The 22,208-nt window shown below is 44.0% G+C and overlaps 1 protein-coding gene across 2 annotated transcripts in view; it reads right to left on the bottom strand.

Annotated features, from left to right (window-relative positions):
• Positions 1 to 22,208, bottom strand: part of Ido2 (indoleamine 2,3-dioxygenase 2) — a 44,672-nt gene that overhangs the window by 17,912 nt on the left and 4,552 nt on the right. Inside the window, exons 2-5 of one of the 2 annotated variants that reach the window (XM_034520516.2) lie at positions 10,691 to 10,786; positions 6,312 to 6,431; positions 3,303 to 3,421; positions 1,215 to 1,229 (exon numbers count right to left, since the gene is read on the bottom strand). In XM_034520516.2, coding sequence (XP_034376407.1) covers positions 1,215 to 1,229; positions 3,303 to 3,421; positions 6,312 to 6,431; positions 10,691 to 10,786 — 350 coding nt within the window. The remainder of the gene's footprint in view (positions 1 to 1,214; positions 1,230 to 3,302; positions 3,422 to 6,311; positions 6,432 to 10,690; positions 10,787 to 22,208) is intronic. The other variant, XM_076913916.1, reaches the window with a different exon arrangement.

Below are 22,208 nucleotides of genomic sequence, written 5' to 3' on the forward strand. Positions count from 1 at the left end.
AGGAGCCAGAGTGGGTGAGGACACTGTGAGAACACAGCCCACAGAATGGATGACTAAGCAGGGCTCATGGGGGCTCACAGAGACTGAAGTGACAATCACAGAACCTGCATGGGTGTGACTTATATGGGTGTGTCTGCTCATATGTTGTGGTTGTGTGTAGCTTGGTGTTCTTGTGGAACTCCTAACAGTGGGGGTGGAGGATTGTCTCTGACTCTATCCTCCTACTGGGTTGCTTTATCCAGCCTTGATATGAGGGGCTGTTGTTTATAACTTTGTCAGGCCATGTTTGGAGGATATCTCTGGGAGGCTTGCTTTTTTGAGGGTGGGGGAGGTGAGTAGGAGTGGATTTAGGGGAGAGGGGAGGTAAGAGGAGGACTGGGAGGAGTGAGAGAGGGGAAACTGTGCTTAGAATGTAATGTATGAGAGAAGAAAAAAGAAAAAGAGAGAGAGAGAGAGAGAGAGAGAGAGAGAGAGAGAGAGAAACTAGGGTTATTTCTAATCAACCTGCCATCTTCCTGTCCTTCCATCAGATCCGAATCTGATCTGATATGTAACCCAGATGAGTAGCTGCACACATCTGCTTTGTCCCCAGCATCTCAAGAGAAAGCAAAGCCGAGGCTCAAACCTCAAAACAGCAAAGCGGATGTGAGTCATGCATCGCCATGGTCCAGCAGAGGTGTTAGCCTGAGGAATCTTTGCCTTCCACCCACATCCTTCACAGAGCTGAGGAGAAGGTGTGAGCAGAGAGCAACTGTGGCTTCTCTGCCAGCTCTGCTCCCCAGGAAGGTGAAGCCTGTGACTATAGACTAGACCTATCCATAAGGGCTCCAGTCCATCAGGTGAGAAGGGATTTCAAAGGGACCCTCCTGTCACTGTGACCTGCCTATATCTGGCCTTTTGCAGATGTTCTACAGAGATAAGAAATCTCTGCCAGTTTTCACAGAGTCATGGTTTGTTATTTTCTTACACTACACGCTTTTTCCATGGACAGACAGGAACATGTGGTTAAGAAAAATTAATCCCTGCACCCCTACAAGGTTGCCTCCCTCAGAGCTAATGCTTGAACTATCGACTTTTTAACACATATCTTCGAGTTTTCACGAGTTCATAGGCAGCTGATTCTATGCCGTCCATACAGCTGGCCATGCTCTCCTGCCTTGTTTTATCATGAGCCTTTAAAGGTAACAGCGGGTGGTTCTAAAGGGATATCTTACCCTATTTCCAATGGTCTGGTCACGTTGTAGTTATTGGCGATGACAAAGAGAAAAAGAAAAAAAAAAACAACAACAACAGGGTTGATAACCAGATATAATTCTTGAGGTCCCAGGTACCCAGACTCCCACACTCATCTACAATGCTCAGGCACGTGTATGTGTCAGCACACACCTGGGATGGACAATGAGCCACGGGGGGCGGGGGGAGCAGCAGAAACCAGATCTCAGCTGACAGTGGCAGTGTATGCTTGCTTCTCTTTAGATACCTCTCAGTGCAGATTCCATTTCAGTTACTCTAATCCTACCCACCTGGTAGGAGGGACCATAGATCAGCATCCGCCCTAGCACCAGGCTTTTCCTGCTGTTCTCCTGGAATTCTAAACATACTGTTTATTCTGTTCTTTGACATCTATCATGGGCTGCTTTGTCTTAATACTGAACTACTTGGGTGTGGGGCTCTGCTTCTATTTCTTTCATTTCTCCAAAGCACTAATAAGCTCTGGGTCGACATCTTAAAAGACTCAGGAAGATGATCGCCCAGAAGAAATATGATGGGGGAGCCCCGGGTCTGCAACTGCATCTCTGGGCCCTGTACCTCACTTGCTGGGACATTCATTTCCTGTGGTTGTTTTCAACCCTGTCGCCCCAGTGCAGATACATTCTCCCTTCCTCAAACTTCCTCTCTCCATTTCTCTTGAATCATAAACTCAGCTTCATAGTCACCACAATGGTCCAGGCACATATATTTATCATCTCACCCACTCCAATTCTAAGCTAGATTTAGTAGCTTTCAATGTAGACCAGTTTTTATCACTGAAAAAAAAAAAAAACCAATTAATTGGTCAAAGATCAAGCCAGGCCTGGTTGTGTATGCGGTTAGTTCCAGATAGTCAAGGGACTGAGGTATAAGGATCACCAAGTCAAGGACTGCTTGTGCTACAGTCTGAATTTCAGGTCAGCTTTGGCATTGTGTGAGAAATTCTATCTAAATAAACATTGTGTGAGAAACTGTATCTAAATAAATGCTGTGTGAGAAACTGTATCTAAATAAACGCTGAAGAAGGCTGGGGATAGAAAGCAGGAGTGGAGCACCTGCTTCACATGCAAAGGTTCATTTAGTCCCCAGTCACAAACAAACTTATCATCAACATATGATGCCATCATATGATTCTTCATATAGCATCATATGTCATCATCAAATGACATCATATAACATCATCATATAGCATCATCATTTGACATCATATAACATCATCCCATGACATCATCATCATCATCATGACATCATCATATCATACAACATCGTCATCATACGACATCATCATCATATGACATTATCATCCCAGAAAGCATAAAGTTCTAAGGCCTAGTAGTCCTTAGAGGAGAAGGGCCCTCCCCAGTTCTTACAAGGAAGGATCTCTTGGAAGCATCCACAGAAGATCTCAACAATCCCTTTTAGCGCTGCATGGCTACCTACAACCATCATGTCAAGGAAGGTCCCTTTATGTCCAGCCTCAACTTCTCTTTTGTTGCTTTAATTTATCTCAAAAGTAAATGCTGCCTTGTGTCAACCACCTGAGACAGATTTGACTGTGAAAAGGAAGTTTCCATGGATTTGTTGTTTGTTGAGAAGTCAATAGATAAAAGCTTTTGTGCCCAGGACAACTGTGCAATGATGTAAACTAGATGGAATAGATGGCGCAAATCAGAATCCCACAGACCTGACGTTCATAACCACATGGATCACCCAGTCCCAACCTCACTTGAGTGGAGCACGGAACATGCTGAGAAAAAAAAAAGACCCAGCCCAACATGATTATTACAACTGCAGGCCGAAGGTCTGATCAAGAATCCAGATGGAAGCTGGAAGCAGCAAGCCAGTGTGCTGAGAGCCCAGGAAGAAGAAATGTCTCAGGTTTAAATGTATGTATTCGCTTTCATTGGATCCCTAAGGTAAATGAATGGGCACACAGGGCTCACTATAAAATAGCCCTAAGACCCTGAGCCTTTTCTGTGAGGACACTTGAAGTCCTGAGTCTTTCCTGAACCTCAGTCTGTTGCTCTCTGAAGAACCCTTTTCCTCCTTACCCTTCTGGGTTCCTTTTGGTCCAGTTTGTCAGCACCAGGTCAGAGTGGACCAGGATAGGTGGGAGTCCCAAAGTCCTGGATACCTCAACAAAAGGGATGGCAAGAGTTCTTGGCAGCACCTTTAGGACAGGAATCCAGACAATTAGTATATTTTACTGGCAGAGGATATCACCACAGTTGCCTGTGATAAGTGACCTGGTGACCAAGCATGAATTCCATGAGTGTTCCACACCTGTACCCTCCCTACACATGCTTCCTGGGAGAGACCTTGAGAGAGTGCTGGCCAGATTAACATGTTGCAAAGACACAAAACCCAGGATGGAACATGCTGTACACATGATACACAGAACCTGGGAAACTGTACCAGGAGAGGTAGGACAGGGAGAAGGAAGAGAAGGAGGTGGTAGAGAAGGAGAAGGAAACAGAAACAGAGAAAGAAGGAGAAGAAGGAGACAAAGGAGATGAAGGAGAAGGAGAATTATTTCACCAAAATATTTACTGTAAATTGAAGACTAAGAACTAGCAGTATAAAGTGCTTCCTAGATAGACAATAGATTATAAATTATAGATAGATAGATAGATAGATAGATAGATAGATAGATAGATAGATGCATAGATCCACATGATACAAAAATAGAAGTAAGGATGTACATAGATAAAAACAGAGGTGTGTGTGTGTATGACACAAAGAGAGTGTGTATGTGTGTGTATGTGTGTGTGTGTGAGAGAGAGAGAGAGAGAGAGAGAGAGAGAGAGAGAGAGAGAGAGAGCAAGAGAACACACCCTAGAAAGCATAAAGAAGACATGTAGAACTGACTCTTGTCTCACTTCATGTCTCACTTCATGTGAAGCCCCATAATGTCAGGGAGTCACTGAATGACAGACCCCCTTCACTGTCCTTTGTCTCTTCTGAGTCCTAACATGATTTGCTACGGTTCCGACCTGGGGTATGACATCAACCTAACACCCGTTCAGGACACCACTGCAACACAAGCTGCTCGCTCACACACCAGGGACCCTTCAGGTTGCAAAGTCCCTGTCCATATCCTTACTCTTTTACCTGCTAACTTTTGAGATGTCCCCTGAACACAGATCTGTATCTGTCCACAGTCCAGAACAGCTGCTCAGATCCATTAGGTCCTCAGGCGTAGAAAGGGTCAAGCTGGTAGAGGCGTTAAAAATCTGATTCTTATGCTCCCTGTCCCCAGTTAATTTTCTTCTTAAAAATGAAATCTTTGTCTCTGTCTCTCTCTGTGTGTATGAGAGAGAAGAGAGAGAGAGAGAGAGAGAGAGAGAGAGAGAGAGAGAGAGAAGTAGACAGACAGACAGACAGACAGACAGATGTAAATGGGATGCCAAAGGGAGTGTGTGGAAGCCAGTAGACAACTTTGAATGCTGATCGTCTCCTTCCACCTTGTTTGAGACAGGGTCTGTCTTGCTCCCTGCTGCCTGTGACAGCTTTGGCATGGGTTATGGGAATCTTAGCTTCAGTGTCAGGCCTGCTTCCTCCCAGCAAGGAAAGAGGGTTAGTATTTTTTGTTTTGTTTTGTTTGTTTTTTTTGTTTTTTGTTTTTTGTTTTTTTTTTTTTTGCTATGGAGCTGCTTTTCTTTTAGACTAATGGCCACTTCAAAGACTCTTGGCACCCCTGATCCCATCCCAATAATATGTGAGGAGCTTCCTCAGATCCCAAGAACTCATAAAGCACTCTGCAGAGTTTTATATTTCTAAATGCATTGGTTGTCACGATTTTCATAATTACCTCATTGTACAGACACCTGGGGAGCTGTCCCAAACTCAAGGTTAAGCAGCTTGGGGACTGTTGGGACAGTCAGTTTCTGATTCCACTGAAATATCTTTCCCCAGTGACACACATACACTTGGGCACTCCCTTATTTCCTTAATAGGAAAGGCTTACTCGGCTTCCTGTTGCTTTAATTGGTCAAACCCTTTGTCTAACTCTCTCCATAACTTTCTAGTTTCAGTCTGTCCCTCAGGCTTCTCACACATTCGGAATAAGAGCAACACCTTGATTTCTGGGAAGGAAACTTAGGGAAAAGGAGGACACAGAGGCCTGGTTGAGTGGCAAAGTGTTAACTCAGCACACACTCAGCACACACACATACACACACACACACACACACACACACACACACACACACACACACACGGGCCCTAGATTCCATCCCAGCACTGCCAGGGAGCATAACTACCCAGGACGTCACTTGCCTATAATGACAGCACTTGGAAGGCTGAGGCAGGAGGATCATAGATTGGAGAACAACTTGGATAAGAGAGCAAGTCTGGTTCAGGGCTACTTTGTAAGACCTTGACTCAAAAAAAAAAAAAAAAAAGGTTAAATAAAATGAAAAGATTTTTTTTTTTAATGAAAAGAAATATTAGTTTCCTCCAGGGGTAGAGAAGCGAGGTTTTACGCTCTGAGGGACAGACTGAAACTAGAAAGTTATGGAGAGAGTTAGACAAAGGGTTTGACCAATTAAAGCAACAGGAAGCCGAGTAAGCCTTTCCTATTAAGGAAATAAGGGCGTGCCCAAGTGTATGTGTGTCACTGAGGAAAGATATTTCAGTGGAATCAGAAACTGACTGTCCCAACAGTCCCCAAGCTGCTTAACCTTGAGTTTGGGACAGCTCCCCAGGTGTCTGTACAATGAGGTAATTATGAAAATCGTGATAACCAATGCATTTAGAAATATAAAACTCTGCAGAGTGCTTTATGAGTTCTTGGGATCTGAGGAAGCTCCTCACATATTATTGGGATGGGATCAGGGGTGCCAAGAGTCTTTGAAGTGGCCATTAGTCTAAAAGAAAAGCAGCTCCATAGCAAACAAACAAACAAACAAACAAACAAAAAAAACCAAACCAAAACAAACAAACAAAAAAAACTAACCCTCTTTCCTTGCCTTCCACTGATTTTTGGAAACTGGGCAACTGAACCTGGACCTGGTACAAGGAGCCCAGCAGCACCTGATAGGTCTCTCCTTGCCTCTCACCTTTTGGGGTTGGGCTTCCCCTTCCTGCCAGACGAATCCCATGGTGATAGCAGCCAGCACCAGGTGTGCCAGGCGCTGCTCTCGGTAACTCTTTAGGAATCTGCAGTCCAGGAGAGGCATCTAGTCAAGAGATTAAAGGATTAGCAGCTGGGAAAACCAGAAGGATGGTAGGGGATTAGGCCCCGGGGTCCTGTGACTTGAGGGTCCCGCAGCTATTAGACCGCTCTTTGGCTTTCAATAGACATCTTAGTGGCTTCATGCACACTCCCTTAAACCAGCTCTTAGAGGAATGCAGTGTGGAGGTGCCACGTTCTGGGATCCATAGCCTAGGTTGTGCCCAGTTTGTGCTTACAATGGTCTCCATCTATTGCTTTGAGGATCGCAGAGTAAGCATTGAGGTTGAGATAAGTTCCTCCCCCGCCCCTGCCCCCAACCCGCACAGCAGCATTTACGGACCTGGAAGCCCTCAGCTTTCGAACCCTTTAATTGTATTAAAAATTTGAACACAGCGAGAGCCAGTAGGGTTAGGGATATAAACTCCCCACAAAACCGTGGCTCAGCTGGGTATAAGGCTTGCTCGGATCCTCGTCAAGCAACCACAATTCAGCCTAATGAGATGGCGGGGCTTTCCACCCAGCTCATTCGCCATGTCGTCCCTGTGGGAAACCACAGTTCCTGGTGACACGGAAAGGCCACCCTGAAAAACAGCATCAGTCCGACCACACCAGCTTCCCTGTCCTGCCTGGCTGCCACCGGCTCATCGTTCACCTCTCCAGCCCTTTGCCCCCTTTGCCTCAGAGGGCAGGCGCCACTTGTAAAATGCTGGGGACAATGGCTTCCTAGGGGTGGGCTAGACCGTGAGAACAGAGGTGGCACAGAGCCCTTCCTCCTCCGGCCGCTAGGGGGAAGAGGATGACAGCGGTAGTTGTGCTTGGAATTTGGTACTTGGAATTCCTGGTACTTGGAATTTGAGGTTTAAACAATCCCTGCAGGTGCCAAAGACAAAACTGTCTCAGAGGCACTTGCTAGGGTCACAGAATCAGGAAGGAACAAGGCAGTTCTGCAGATTGACCACAGCCCCGATCACTAGAATCATACATGAGTCACGGGTTTTGTTTGAAAATTTCCAGTAGCCACAGTTTTTTGTTTTTTGTTTTTTTTTTAAAGGCAAAATAGAATTAAAATTAGTTCTAATAACGTACTTTGTGGAGTCAATGTATAAAAGACATTTTAGCATGCAATCAGTATAAAAGTCTTTCAAAGTCTTCTAGTCTGTGTCTTCTCACACTTTGTCCTTCCTCATCACACCTCGGGTGTCGAAGAAGGCCACCTACAGGACAGGACGCCTTGGTGTAAAGAAATGAGGTCCACGGGACAAATATTTTCTGGAGAGTCCCTGCACATTTCAGCATTGCTGGCCTCACCTCCTAAACATACCTGTGATTCAAAAGCAACTATAGGGACTGAAAAAGAAATGATACCTTTGTAGTTAATCATTTTGCCTACACAAACGGCCACAGATGGTCAGGGAGAATGCCACACACCCTTTATCTCCCCGACATTATTTGATTATGTATTTAACCTGGGAAAATTAATTCCAATACTCTTCTCTCAGAACTCAGTAAACACACAAGGGTTCTCTGAACCAGGTGAGCCATCCTACCAACTTCACTGAAGAGCTGAGTATTTCTGACGCGCACGCACACACGAGGTGCTTGTGGACACCACTTCTTGAACTTATTGAAAAGTATACTTTGATACAAAGGTGAATATCTCTAAAACAGGACATTTATTTTTGTACAGAAGGGAACGAGAGTCTTTATGAAGACACGCATATGATATCAGCACTCTGGAGGCTGAGACAGGAAGACATCAAATTCAAAGCCAGCCTGGGCTACATGTTAAGACTCTCTCAGACGGTAAAAATGCACATCCGTCTCTGCCTCTCTCTATCGGCTACATATCTATATATGTTAAGCACACATTCACACGAAGTAGATGTTCAATAATTCAGCATATAGATACTGTCACGCACTTCCTGTCACTCGTCACTCAGTAAACTACAGAGCAAAGATGTGCAGCATGGCGGAGAGACGCAGGCACCTGCCTATGTGCATGTTTTCATTTATGTAACAGATATGTTTATTAGTGGAGATCCTTGGGCTTCTCCTTCTGCTCTCCTGTGTCTTCTGTTGTCTTGTATCTACTGTTACTGTGAAAGTGGCTACAGTAAACAGCTTTGTGTATTCATCTGCACTCTTTTTTATTGAATGAATGTTTCTGCTCAGTTCATACAACGGACTAGTTATAGAAAAGCACATGCGTGCTTACTACCTTCACTGATACTACTCACTCGCTTGTTACCCAGAACTGTCATAACTGCTTGTTCCACTGAATCCTGGCTAGTAACTCATGCATTGGTGTAAAAGACAGCAGATGAAAACAGACGCATGGGGTTGTGGGAGACTCTTTACCGACTAACCATTAGCCTTCCCTGTTGGTGCACAACTAACATATTTGTGGGTTCTAGACATTGGAGAGAGAAGGAGCTTTCCCTTTGAGGGTGAAACACATTGTGAGGAGTTTTGGGGAAAAGTGTGTATGTTCTTAAAGGTCACAGCTTGATTTGGGGTAGTGTGTTCACTGTAGGTTTTGTGTATATGTGTGTGTGTGCATGTGTGTGCATGTCTATATGTGTGCACATGTGTGTGGTGGCATTTGAGTGTGTGGCATGTATGTGGTGACATGTATGTACTCTATGTGCCTATGTATGCACACACGTGTGGTGACACGTGTATGCATGTATGTACACATGTGTATGGCGATGTGTGTGTCATGAATGTGGTGATATACGTTTGTATGTGTGTGCGCATATGTGTGGTGATGTGTGCATGTGTGTGTAGGTCACAGCTCACCGTTAGTTATTTTCTTCTGTTTCCCATCTTTATCCCCTTTGATGTTTTTGTTAGTGTTGACAGCATGTACAAACCAACTTTGCGAGGCGTTGTGTGAGTTTTGTGCAACAATTAACTCTTTTAATTGCACTTTCTTACATGGGTCCCTTTCGGCCCTCTGCCTCAGTGGAAGGTTTGGAGGCGGTGTTTATCTAGACTATTACTGGGGCCAGCTGCCTGTCCTGATTTCTGAATATCCTGCAAGGATCACTTAATGGTATTTTTAGAATCAATCCACAATTAGACATTAAGCATCAACAAAGAAGGTACTGGAGGGTGGAGTGCCTTGCTTGAACATCTGAAATCTTGAGGCATGCTTGTAACAGATGAAGGTGAGACAGGAAAGAGGTATGCAAGTAATGGATGTTGTTACCTAGCAGGAACTGTGAGAGGGTCCTCACGAAAGCCATTAGTGCTCACAGCCATGAGCTAAGGACTTCTTCCAGTTCTCAAAGAAGGAAGTGAGATTCTGAGGCCAACTCTCTGTTTCATGCTTACTATAAAATTTCTTAATCAAAGTATGCCTCCTGTGGAGGTCACATTTTTCTTATTCCTTTTTGAGGGAAATTGCTCGCTCTGTCACAGATGTGCGTCATATACTTACATGCATGCAAATTCTAATGTGGTGTCTGTGGATTTCCTTATTTCTACATAGTCAAGGCTGACTCTGAGTTTATAAATCAGAAAGACATTTGAGTCAACACACTAAGGCCAAGGTACCCACCCAGAGGTAGCAGGGCAGTGACCATGTGGCTTGGGACTAGCCCTCTGGGCATCTCCTGTACCGGTCCTGCCGGTACGAAGTCAAGCAGTCCTCTGAGGCGTGAGTGAGGAGTATAGGAAAGATGGAAAAGAAGGCTCAGAGACAAAGGTTAGAATCGGGTGTCCAACCTCGAGTTTAATTCTCTTAGGCTTTATATACTTTATGGTACCATGGGGAATAAAGTCACAAGCCAGCAGAAACCATCGCTGACGTACATCTGATATCCATACCCATCTGGAGGTCTCCCTGTTCCTCCTTGTTCCTTCCTCAAAGACAGACAGAACATTCAACCCCTCCCCTTGAGGCCAGAAAATCTGCCAGCCAACCCTGGCCTGACTTGAGTCAGCCTGACAGGCAGGCTTTCACAGAAGCAGGCAAAATGGCCCCCGCCAATCTCCATGTGTGTCTTCCTCATTTCCCCACATCTTATTGTCAATTCTCATCTATCAGAGTTTTATACAAACGCACGATAAGGACTTCATGTGTCTCAGGTGCTGTTTGTGAGTGCTAAGGAAGACAGGTTTGCCGACGGCTCATTGGCAAAGGTCAGTTGCCACTGCCAGGTCAACTGTCTCACTCCCAGAAAGATAAGAAGGCAGGGGAAATGGAGACAGAAGGAATGGCAAGAGGAGGAACATGAAGAGAAGAACAAAGCAACGTACCTTGTACACATGAGCTCGGAGCTGGTGGCTCTCAATTAAGTGAGGAAGTCTATTGGCAGTTTCCATCCAAGGCTTGTAATGGTCGGGGAGTTCTTCCTGCATTTCAAATAGAAACAGCTCAGTATTTTACAGAAAGCAGCATTGGAATGCTCTTCAAGAGAATTCAAGTCAACCCAGGTATGCAAAGAGAACTTACTACAAGCTTGACCTTAGGCTAGACTAGCCACACAGACACACAGATGACTAGAATACAGATCTTGGGCTCATATCAGAGCACCGGAAAAAATAAGTGGAGATAAAATGGGTCCCAATGTAAATCACATGCTTCATACTGGTTGGGGGGTATGTGCACACATTTGTATTTGTGTGTACATGTGCACACGTGTGCGTGTGTGTGTGTGTGTGTGTGTGTGTGTGTGTGCTTGAGACTCTCGAGAAGGGGTAGGGATGAGTTCTGTCAGTCTACTATGAGAAGGAAAAGGAAATATTCTCAGGATATGACAATCAAGCCTGCTTATTGAAGTCTGAAAGTGACTTCTCTTTTCTTCACTTATAGTTTTGTATTTTCAGTCTTTTGAGACAGACTTTTGCTACTACGTAGCACAGGCTGATCTTGAACTCACCATCTTGCACCTCAGCCTCCCACATGCTGCAATGGAGATGCGAGAGTATATAGTTTATTTTATTTTTGACAGTCTCTGTGAGTCCTAGGCTGCCACTGACCTTGAGATCCTTCCTCTTCAGCCTCCAGCATAGCTGGACTCAAAGGCTTGAGCTGCATCTATTTTTATGAGTCCATTAACACTGAAACTCATCTACCCCGATCGTCTGTGTCAGCTTTCCAATACAAGCAACAGACCTGGGCAATCTCGGCAGAAAGCTGTATGCCATGCAAAAGAAGTTTCTTTGTCCTTTCAGAAAACATTCACCAACGTGGATGGAGCCCAATGGCTTTTCAGTGAACAGGATGTCCAGAGTAATGTATGGCCTGAGTTCTGGAGAAATGGGATGAAAACCATGACTATGTTTATGAACAGAGTGGCTGTGCAAGGGGTCAGAACACATGTAGGAAACGCAAGTAGAGGTCAGAGTAGGCAAAAAGCTAGTTCTCAATAAATTCCGGCTTCCACCTCTGTAGAAATCCAAATGACGTGCCAAGAAGTGTGAGGAGCAGAAAGAAGTCCCAGAGAAAGCACAGAGTGAGCAGAGCGTGGCCGGTGCTTCCGAAGGCTTTGCAAACTGAAACATCAAGGAAGCCGATATTAGCACGCTGGGGGATCTTCACAAGGTAGGCACAGAAACAGACTGCATCACCACAGATAAAAAGAACATTCTAGAGGTTCAATGAGCCTTAGAGAAAGATCATACGGCAGACAAAACGTAAGATAATTTTATGAACGGCAATAATCAGAAGACCAAGGGCATCAATAGAGAGTTAAAATAAGGCTACCTCTTAGGGACAACGTAACACAAAGAGGTGTGCGCTAGTTTCTCTATGCCTTTGTTATAGAGACTGAGGGCAGGATCTTGGAAGCTGGGTTTAAATGCTCCTGTGCTGGGAAAGCGTGCGGCTATGTGATGGACTTTTTAGGAGAGGCATCAGTGAAAGGGAACCTGCTTTTACAGAGGTCTTCTAAAGATAAGAGCAGTGAACAGTTCATAGTCTGCTGCTGTAAAAGGAGCAGTATGAAGAACAGGGGGCGGGGGACACAGGGACAGCAGGGCATGGAAGATGCATCCTGGTAGAAGCAGACGTGGGGGCTGGAGGCTTGGCTTCCCATGGATCCACTTTCTCAGCTCACTGGGGTAAAGATCAGGCTGTGAGAGTGGAGAGAGGAATAGCTTTATGCTAAGAACTGGGGAGAGGAGAGGGGAGCTGGGACAGTGAGACAACAGGAAGCCTCAAAGTCCACCTCTGGAAAAGCAGAGATCAGCAGGAGACCCACATGCCACTTCTTGTTGCTGTTGGGGCGGCAGGGACTGGGGGTTGGGGTGGGGGTCATGAACATCTAGATCTCCTGTGACTCTGGGCTAAAACTCCTGGTTGATTTGCAACCCTAGTATTTCCAACATCTTGCCATACGCTGTGAAAGTTTTGAATTTCATTAAATCTTCTCTTTTCTTTCTTTGACTCTGAAGTAATTCAGGACGAACTGGACGCCATGAGTCAAACTACATCAGAAGAGGCGACAGCAGTTCTGGACAGGTGGAGGCTGAGGAAGGTCCTCATCAGGCTCAGTCCTTGGTCTTATGGCCTACACTCACCCTTCCCACCCCTCCCACTCCTCCCACCCCTCCCACTCCTCCCACCCCTCCCAGCCCACCCAGCCTTTGTCCTGGAGAGAAATCGTTGATGGTGTAATTTTCTCTAGGAAACAGCTACAGGTGCACAACCACCGAAGAGAGCAGAATTCAAGTTGATACACATTTGGCAGCAAGAGAAAGTCTGTAAGAATAGAAGCAGAGACGGCCCTATTGCCCCGGAGTAGAGCACTTGCTCAGTACTGTGAGCCTTGATTCCCATTCTCGGGAGAGAGGATCTCATATATATGAGAGAACAAGATGAAAGAGAGATAGATACATGGATGGATAGAAAGATGGTTGACAGATGATAGGGATAGATAGATATTAGATAAATGGATATTAGATAGATAGATAGATAGATAGATAGATAGATAGATAGATAGATAGATATTTATAGACTGGAAGATAGAAATAGATAGCTAGGTAGGTAGATAGAAGATAGGTAGGTAGATAAATAGATAATGATAGATGATAGATTAGATAGATAGATAGATAGATAGATAGATAGATAGATAGATAGATAGATAGATAGATAGTGTAAGACCCCAAAAGGGGACTCTCACCCAAGTCCGGACCTGCACGAACCCAAGGACACACGAGAAACCTTCTTGATGCAATTGCAGAGGAGGTTTAATGACGAGGGCCCTCGGGCTGGAATATATCTCACGCAGGAGATAAGAGATTCCGACCCCTAGCCCAGGAAACTTGGGATATTTATGGGTAGGGGTTGGGGAGAGCGGGAAAGTTTGGCGCGGTTACATATGATTGGATATATCAAACATCCGTTCCCAAGCCTGGTTTTCATCTAGCCCCCATCCCAATTATCCTAATTTACATCTGTATCTTGCTCCTGGGAGAATTCCTTTCAAGTGACTTCTGTTTACCCAGGTGTTTTATTGCCTCTATCTTGGGTCTTTTGTGCCTTTGAAATGTTTATTCAAGCCCTTGGAATGCACCCCAGGGGCAGCTAACACTTGAGTGTAAATTGAAACTCTGAACCTAAGAAACTCTCACGTTGAGACCTAAAATTTCATTTTTACAATTTATTCTTACAATAGATAGATAGATAGATAGATAGATAGATAGATAGATAGATAGATAGATTCATGCTAATGTATCTGTGAACTGTCAACTTACTTAGTCTCACTGGTGTGATCTGGACATTTTAGAATATATTTGAACATAGTAACTGAAACGCTGGCCTAGAATATCCCATGTTTACTTTGAAATAGAAAACTGTACATGTAAAGTCAGTAGAACTCAGATGCCTCCTTGAGTGGGTGGGACCTAGAAAAGAAGCTGTAACTAATCGTCACCAGTGTTTTTTGCTTCTTTAGTACCTAAATAAGGAATCTTACTCATAATTAAACTAAACCTGTCTGGGTTCTGCCTTTCTATCTCAAGTGAGAAACCTTAAATAGTTTGTTTCTGAGAACCAAGACTCTAGGCTGCAGTCTATTCTTTCCCCTTAGATCCCAGGGGATGGCTGCCCTTCTTTGTTTCCAGTGTCTCATGCTTGGACTCCTGTAAACTCAACAAAAACCTCAACCACAAAGCATCCGAATGTGGTCAGTGTCCACAATACCTGTATCCCTCGGGAACTGTTCAACCCTCAGACTCCTGGCCCTCACCCGAGATATACTGAAGCTAACAGTCTGGTGGAGCCCTGCAGCCAGTTATCCATCAGCTAAGTGCTTGACACAGCCGGAATCTGACAACAGTTGACAGGAAACAAGCCTTGCAAGTAACCCAGAAGAGAAGAGAGCAGTTTTGAAAGGTGTTTTACAACCCATTTAAGTAGGAGGGGCTCCAGGGTCTCTTTGATTCTCACCCAGAGGATCGTTAACACTCCTCATAGCACTACTCCTTATTTAAAACCCATTTTGCTTTCCAGCCTTCCCTCTAGAGCACTGGGTCTCACTCTTCCTAATACTGCAACCCTTGGATACAGCTCCTGGTGTTGTGATGACCCCCCCCCCCAACCATATAATTATTTTGTTGCAACTTTATAACTAATGTTGCTACAAGTTTCAAGTAATAACATAAATATTGGACATATAGATATTATACACAACTGCCAAGGAGGTCCTGCCCCCTGGTGGAGAATCACTGCTCTAGAGATTGAAGAAAGTACAGAATTATGTGGGTTACTCTTAATTGTCAGATTTAGAGCTGCCATGCTAGAGACAACAGCATCAGGCAAGCTTCTCGTTAGACAGCATGCATCTTCTTTGATGTTAGTTCATACATGTACCTACCACATCTACTCATCTAATTAATCAATGAGGCTTTTCCCCCCAGGGGGATGAGCCTTAGCCTTTTTATGTCTGCAATCTGAGGTCTCTCAGTTCTTACACACCAGTCATTGCTCTCTCCGGTCTGGTTGTCTAGGGAATTTGTCTGACAAATTCAGACAGGTTGTTGTACATCTCCACGTTGTGTCAGAAAGCCCGGAATCAGCCACAAGGGCTGTGCAGAGCTACAGGACCTCTGGGATTTAGTATTTTCTTAAGTCCAGAGGGGCTCTGAAAGTTTGTCAGAGTGCTACAGATTTCCTGGGGGGGGGGGGGGGGGCTGCTAGTTCCTGTAAGATGACATAGAAATGTGGCCTGCTTAGCCCCTAACTCAAACCTAACATTTATATGATGCTAGGCATGATGGGAAATGTTAGCTCATTGAAGAGCAGCCGCCTAACATACGCAACAACAACAACCAAAATACCAATACTAATATTAATAATAGTAATAATGATGATAATAATTCCAAAGGCACATAATTTTTTTTAAAAAAAGAATGTTTAAATGCAGTGGGCAGGAGAGTCATCAGTATTCCTAGTTAGCCTAGAGAATTTCTTCCTGGCTTTAATCTGATTTCCTTTTCATAACAACATAGTATAGGTCAGAGGTTGCTCTTCAGAGGTTGTTGGTCAGAATTATTTGAGTCTCTGATAAGTGCTGGAGTGACTGCTAAACACCTTCACAATATAGCACCTACATTGCACACTCCATGCCGACCTCAGTAACATCACAGTTATCTGTTGCTAGGGTGACAACCAGAAAGATCCATAAAAGTTGGGAAAAGCAGGCTAGCCAGCAGGTAGGACTGAAGACCTAAGATCATCCTGTATCCCACAAGGTGGCAGAAGAGAACCAGTTCCTGAGACAGTTGTTCACTTACCTCCAGAGACACATTGTGACATCAGCTCTCTCTCTCTCTCTCTCTCTCTCTCTCTCTCTCTCTCTCTCTCTCTCTGTGTGTGTGTGTGTGTGTGTGTGTGTGTGTGTGTGTGTGTGTGTATGTGTGTGTTTCTCTCTCTTCCCCTTTCCTTCTTTTCCTCCCTCTCTGTCTCTCTGGTCAATCTGGTCTCTCTCTCTCTCTCTCTCTCTCTCTCTCTCTCTCTCTCTCTCTCTCTCCCTTCATTCCCTCTTTCCCTCTTCCCCCTCTCTCCCTCCCCTTTCCCTTCCCTTGCCTCTCTCTCCCTTTCCCTCTACCCCTCCTTTGTTCTGTCTTTTTTCTGTCTTTTTATATCTTTTTCTCTGTTTCTCTTTCTTTCCTCATCCCCCTTTCCCTCCTTCCTTCTTTCTCCCTCTCTCTGTCTTTCTCATAAACACTAAAATAAATAAGTGAATTTTTAAAAAGAGTTGAAAAAGACATATTGATGAAATTCCTGGGAAATCTCCACCTAGTCTTAGAAAATACTTGAACATGTCTCCCAGTAACAATATGTCTCCTGGTTTCTAGCCTCTTTCTCCTGCTCAACTTCTTGATTCTATGCCTATAACCACAACAGATAACAGAGTGAGCTTGTGGGTTTGTTTCTCGTGTCTCCTACTCTAAGTCAAGAATAACTCTTTGCTATTCAGCTGCTTTGTTACTGGCTTCCCAATTCCTAAAGAAGAAAATGATATAGTCTTCTAGGTCAACACTGCTAACAGGGCATTTGCAAAAGCATGAACTCTCTAAAGAAGACAAAAGAGTACCCTGATTCTTACCCTCTCGTCTAAAATAATAACACTTAGGAGGTTCCAATGTGGTTTGTTAGGTGACCTAGGTAGCTTCTGAATCATTATCAATTTGTTACTATTCTATTTTTAAATTTTTTGATTCCTGCAGGTTCAATTTTCATAAGTTTTAGTCTCTCGATTTTTTTCTTTGTTTTAAAATCAAATGTCATTCTTTAGTCCAGGCTAGACTAAAACCCAATATATATCCCAAGTATGGTGTCCTTTCTGCGTATGTTAAACGCTGTTCCTAATGGAACAATGAAACAAACCATATCTCACCCATTTTCTTGGTCTTAAATCATACTTAGAAAATCCCCCTCTTCCCAAAGTCATTTTTAATATTATTTCTAATCTTCACACTGATGCTTGTCTTTAATCCGTGGGTGTTTGTGTCTTTCCACACTGAAATACAGAAAGTGTAGCAGTTAGTATTGGCTGTCAATTTGACAGGGTCTGGAATCACGGAGAGGCAAGCCTCTGGGCACAGCTGTGAGAGTCTATCCTAGGTAGGATGGCTGTGGGTAGCACCATTGCATGGGATGGGACTTTAGACTATGGAACAGTGAGAAAGACATCTAAGATCCACCATCCATCTTTGTTTCTCGGCTGTGGGTGCGACATGGCCAGATGCCTTAAGTTCAGGCCACCTTGGCTTCTGCTGAACTGTGAACCCAAACACACCCCTCCCACTTTTGTTGCTTCTGTCAGGGGACATCTTATCACAGCCACAGGAATTGAGTAGGCTGCCAGGGCTTAGGGAGGTTAACTCTCCCCGTGTAGCACATATGTTTGGTGGCCAGGCCAACCCCTTCTGACACAAAGGTCATAGGAACTTTACAATACTCGTTCAGGATAAACACACGGAAGAGGGCTGTGGTATAAAGAGTGGGTGCCAATGAAAAGGAAATTGGATGTTTAAAATGTTGTGAGGTGTTTGGTGGTGGTGGTAGTTGTTGCTGTTGTCTTTTATTCTGAGAGCCAAAAGACCCAGAAGTTGGGTGAGTAGGAATAATACAATCTTTGTCCTTTCTCTTTCCGGCTTCCTGTGCCTCCTGCCCCAGCGTCTAGAGTGCTGGGACTTCAGGTGCATGCAGGACACACAGCTTCATGCTCCTTTCTTTTTACAAGTAAATGTCCTGGTTTATGTTTGTTTATCTTTCTAAGTAAATGTGAAAAAGAAAACGTTACACAGTGCTCTCTAGAATATAAACTGTGTGCCAAGAATACACTTCGATCATTAGTGTTGAATAAGCAAGACAGTGGGTGGGTCAAGGAGCCCTTGAGTGGTACTGAGTTTTGAGAAAGAATGCTGAGTTGTATTTGCCAGATTAAAACACAGTCAAATAATGTCTTATAAAGCAATATTTTACAAATATGGTGTTAGATTTTCTTTTCTTTTTATTTTGATAATAGTGATTGTTGTTATTATAAAAGTATATAATTTTATATATAATATTGTACACTATTATTATTATCATTATTATTTTGTGAGACAAGGTCATGCTATGTAGCCCTGGCTGGCCTGGAACTCACTATGTAATCCAGGCTGGCCCCAAGTTCACAGAGATCCATGTGCCTTGGTCTTCTGTGGGTAGTGAGGAGAGATGAATGTTATAGTTTACAATCAACAGAAGCTCAAAAACATACATGTAACATGTGATGTCAGATATTGTCCCCTGCTCTGCAGAAAATATTACATAAAACATAGGAATGCCTGTCCCACTGGATGCTCATAATTCTGTAGTAAGCCTGCTAGCTCCAGGATGGCAGGTAAGAAAAACCCAAGGCATTTCTTTTCTTTCTTTTGTATAGTTTTCCTTACATATTTATAATATATCCCAATATATATCCCTAGTATGTTGTCCATTATGTGTATGATATAGTCTTTTAAAAGTATGTTTTGAAGTATGCTTTATAGAACTAGTAACCCTGCCAGCCTACCACTGAGACAAGGACTAAGGCGGTCTGTCTCATGTGGAAGGTTCTATACAGAAGAACCTCAGCGGGAGGGTCAGACATAGGAAGGGCTGGCATCATGCCACAGCAAAGACAAGTTGAGGCATTAAGAGGGCATTAAGTTTTGTTTGTTCATTTTTGTTTTATCAAGCCAGGAATTCTCCATGTAGCCATCCCTGGCTAGCCTGGAACTCACTCTGTAGATCAGGCTATCTTTGATCTCAGAGATCTGCTTGCCTCTGCCTTCTTAAAGCCAGGACTAAAGATATGCACAGTCAGTGCCAGCTACCTGCTGTTTCTTTAGTCCCTGCATTAGACACCCTCCCATATCTGCCAGTGCTCTGGGTTAGACTCTGTGTTAGGGAATGGGGCCTAGAGCTTCCGTCAGGTGGTATGTTTTGATTTACATTTTCTATTCCTTTATACTCATTTGTCTGTGATGATTTAAGGGCATTTAAGGGGCATTAGATTCACAGGAGCTGTGTGAACAGTGTGAGCCCTTTCTAAAAAGCAATGGGAGAACCGTACAGAACAGTGTCATGATTGGGTCCCATCCCTGCCTGTTAGTTTCTGCCAAATTGACAAAGCTTTAGGAGCTTTCACTGAGAAATTGTCTCCACCAGATCGGCCGGTAGACAGACAAATCTGTGAGGTATTTTCTTGATTAGTGATTGATGGGGGGAGGTCCAGCCCACTATGGGTAAAGCCATTCATAGTCAGGTGATCTTGGGAGGTGTAAATGGAGAGGAAACCACTGGGCGGCACTTGTAAGATTCCTGCTTCCTGCCTCCAGGGCCCTGCTTCCCTCAGTGATCTACTGTGAGAGGGACTGACAAGCCCAGTACACCCATGCCTCCCAAAGTTGCTTTTGGTTGTTTTATCACAGAAACCAGAAGCAAACGGGAACACCCTCTTAGTGAGTCACCCTGATTGTACCCAAAGCATGTCATAGATGAGCCAGAAACTGTTTTCAGGAAAATGACGGTTGCTGCAACAGAGTCAAATTCCTTGCTAAAGGCTGTTTCCAAAGAGCTAAGGCTTCTAGAGTATCAGTAACTTCAACTGATAACATAGGATAAATTAAGTTGGTTCAAGGCCTGGGACCATGTGATCTTGTTATCAAAGTATGTTATATACTAGAAGCAACTATAATACAAAGTAAGATAAGTATTATGAATGAAATAAAAGAGTACATTATAAATGAATTTTAATGTTGGTATCCTATTTAGAAATTATAAAGGATCAAAATTTTTGTTCAGAAGAATCACCATAGACAAATAAGTATAGAGAAATGGACCAGGCTGGTCTCGAACTCAGAAATCCGCCTGCCTCTGCCTCCCAAGTGCTGGGATTAAAGGCGTGTGCCACCACACCTGGCGGAAAATGTAAATCAAAACATACCACCCGACGAAAGCTCTAGGCTCCATTCCCTAACACAGAGTCTAACCTAGAGCACTGGCAGATATGGGAGGGTGTCTAATGCAGGGAATAAAGAAACAGCAGGTAGCTGGCAGTGACTGCATACCTGTAGTCATGGCCTTAAGAAGACAGAGGCAAACAGATCTCTGAGTTCAAAGATAACCTGATCTACAGAGTGAGTTCCAGGATAGCCAGGGATGGGCTACATGGAGAAGCTGTGTCTTGAAATAACAAAAACAAACAAACAAAAACCCCAAACAAACAAGAAGAAGAAAAAGAAAACGTTAAAAAAAACAAAACAAACCAAAACCCAAAAAACAAACAACAACAACCAAAAACCACTCCAAACAAAGGCAAAGCCTCCCTGATTGTGTGGCCTGTGTTCCCTGAACATTTTGTTATTGATTGATGCTTTTTGTCATCTGTATATCTCAGGCTGGCTTCAAACTTGTTATGTGATACAGGCAGGCCTTGAACTTGACCCCTTCCTGCTTCTGCCTGCTAGTTGCTAGGAATGTAGCGTTTGCCTTGACATCTGGCCAACTAATTTACCTTTAATCTTTAATTTTCATTATTTTTTTTCTATGTTTGACGTGGTCTTCATACATGGTAAGAATGCACTCAGTCACTGAATTTATGTCCCCAAGCCCCTTGGTGACCACTGATAGTTTACACTCTTGCCTTGTCATTGCTGTGAGCTTTTCTCCCCTTTCATTTCTGAAAGATCAGGTTTGAAAATCTCAGGACAAGACAATTCTTTCCGTCAGCATTCCTAAGATTACACCATCTGCTCATACTTTGCCTTGAGTCTTAAAACATGAATATATTGTCTCCTTAGGACCTAAGGACGTGACACTACTTGGAGAGGGATCTTTACTGATGATATTATCTGGGATTAGATTCGGTCTTAAAAACCAACGAGCATCATCTGTTCTTCTAAGACAAAGAGAAACAAACAATCAAACAAACAAAAAAAAAAAATCAGGGGAGGAGACACTGGGCAGCAGAAGGCCACATGAGGAAGGGATAGGAGGAAAAGATGCCAGGAGCCAATAGCCAGGACACTGTTGAAGCTACCTGAGCCTGGGAAAGGCTTGAACAGATCCTGCATTGTAGGCTTTGTGGGGAGTGCTGCAGGCCCAGCACCTTAATTCCCATTTCCAGAAATCAGACTAAGTGTCAGCTGGTTTAGAGCACTAGAGTTTGAGTCATATGTACCTGTAATGTGATTTCTCTTGTGCCCCTGGCCCTTTAAAGGATCTCCAGCTGCTGGTCAAGTGGCCCTTTAAGAATTTTTAGCTTTTAGAATTGCTTGACCCTATGACCTTCAGTGTTGGTTGCTTCTTGGATTTCTGGGTACAAGATAGTATATAAAAGAACCAGCTGAGGCAGAGAAAGAAGGGCATTGGGCTAGCAGAGTGAGAAGAGAAGGCAGTTGGTGCAGAAGATACAGCTGGAAGATGGTTGAGCCAATCTGAGCTGAGCAGATGGCCAGAGCAGTTATCGGTTGGAGTGGTAAGTCTTGGGAAAATCGGGAAAAGGGATTGTTCAAGAAGACTGTTAGGGAATGGAGGAAGGAATGGTTGGGAGAAATGTTTGAAGCGGAGGGCTGGGAACTGTGGGAAGGGCTGGCAGAGGGTTAAGAGAACTGGTTTCCATTCTAAAATAGCTAGCAATTTGTTTCATGGCTGTGCTAGGAAGCCAATCCATCGTGGAAGACGCCTGTATTAGACACATTTTCCGGGGCTGATTTAAGCATCCCTTCTCAGGGAGTGTCACATCCCTGCTCCCTGGATTGTCTTAAGTCTCTTTGAAGCTTGAGCAAAGAGACTTGC

This window comes from Arvicanthis niloticus, chromosome 16 (genome assembly GCF_011762505.2).
Source record: "Arvicanthis niloticus isolate mArvNil1 chromosome 16, mArvNil1.pat.X, whole genome shotgun sequence".
NCBI lineage: Eukaryota > Metazoa > Chordata > Mammalia > Rodentia > Muridae > Arvicanthis > Arvicanthis niloticus.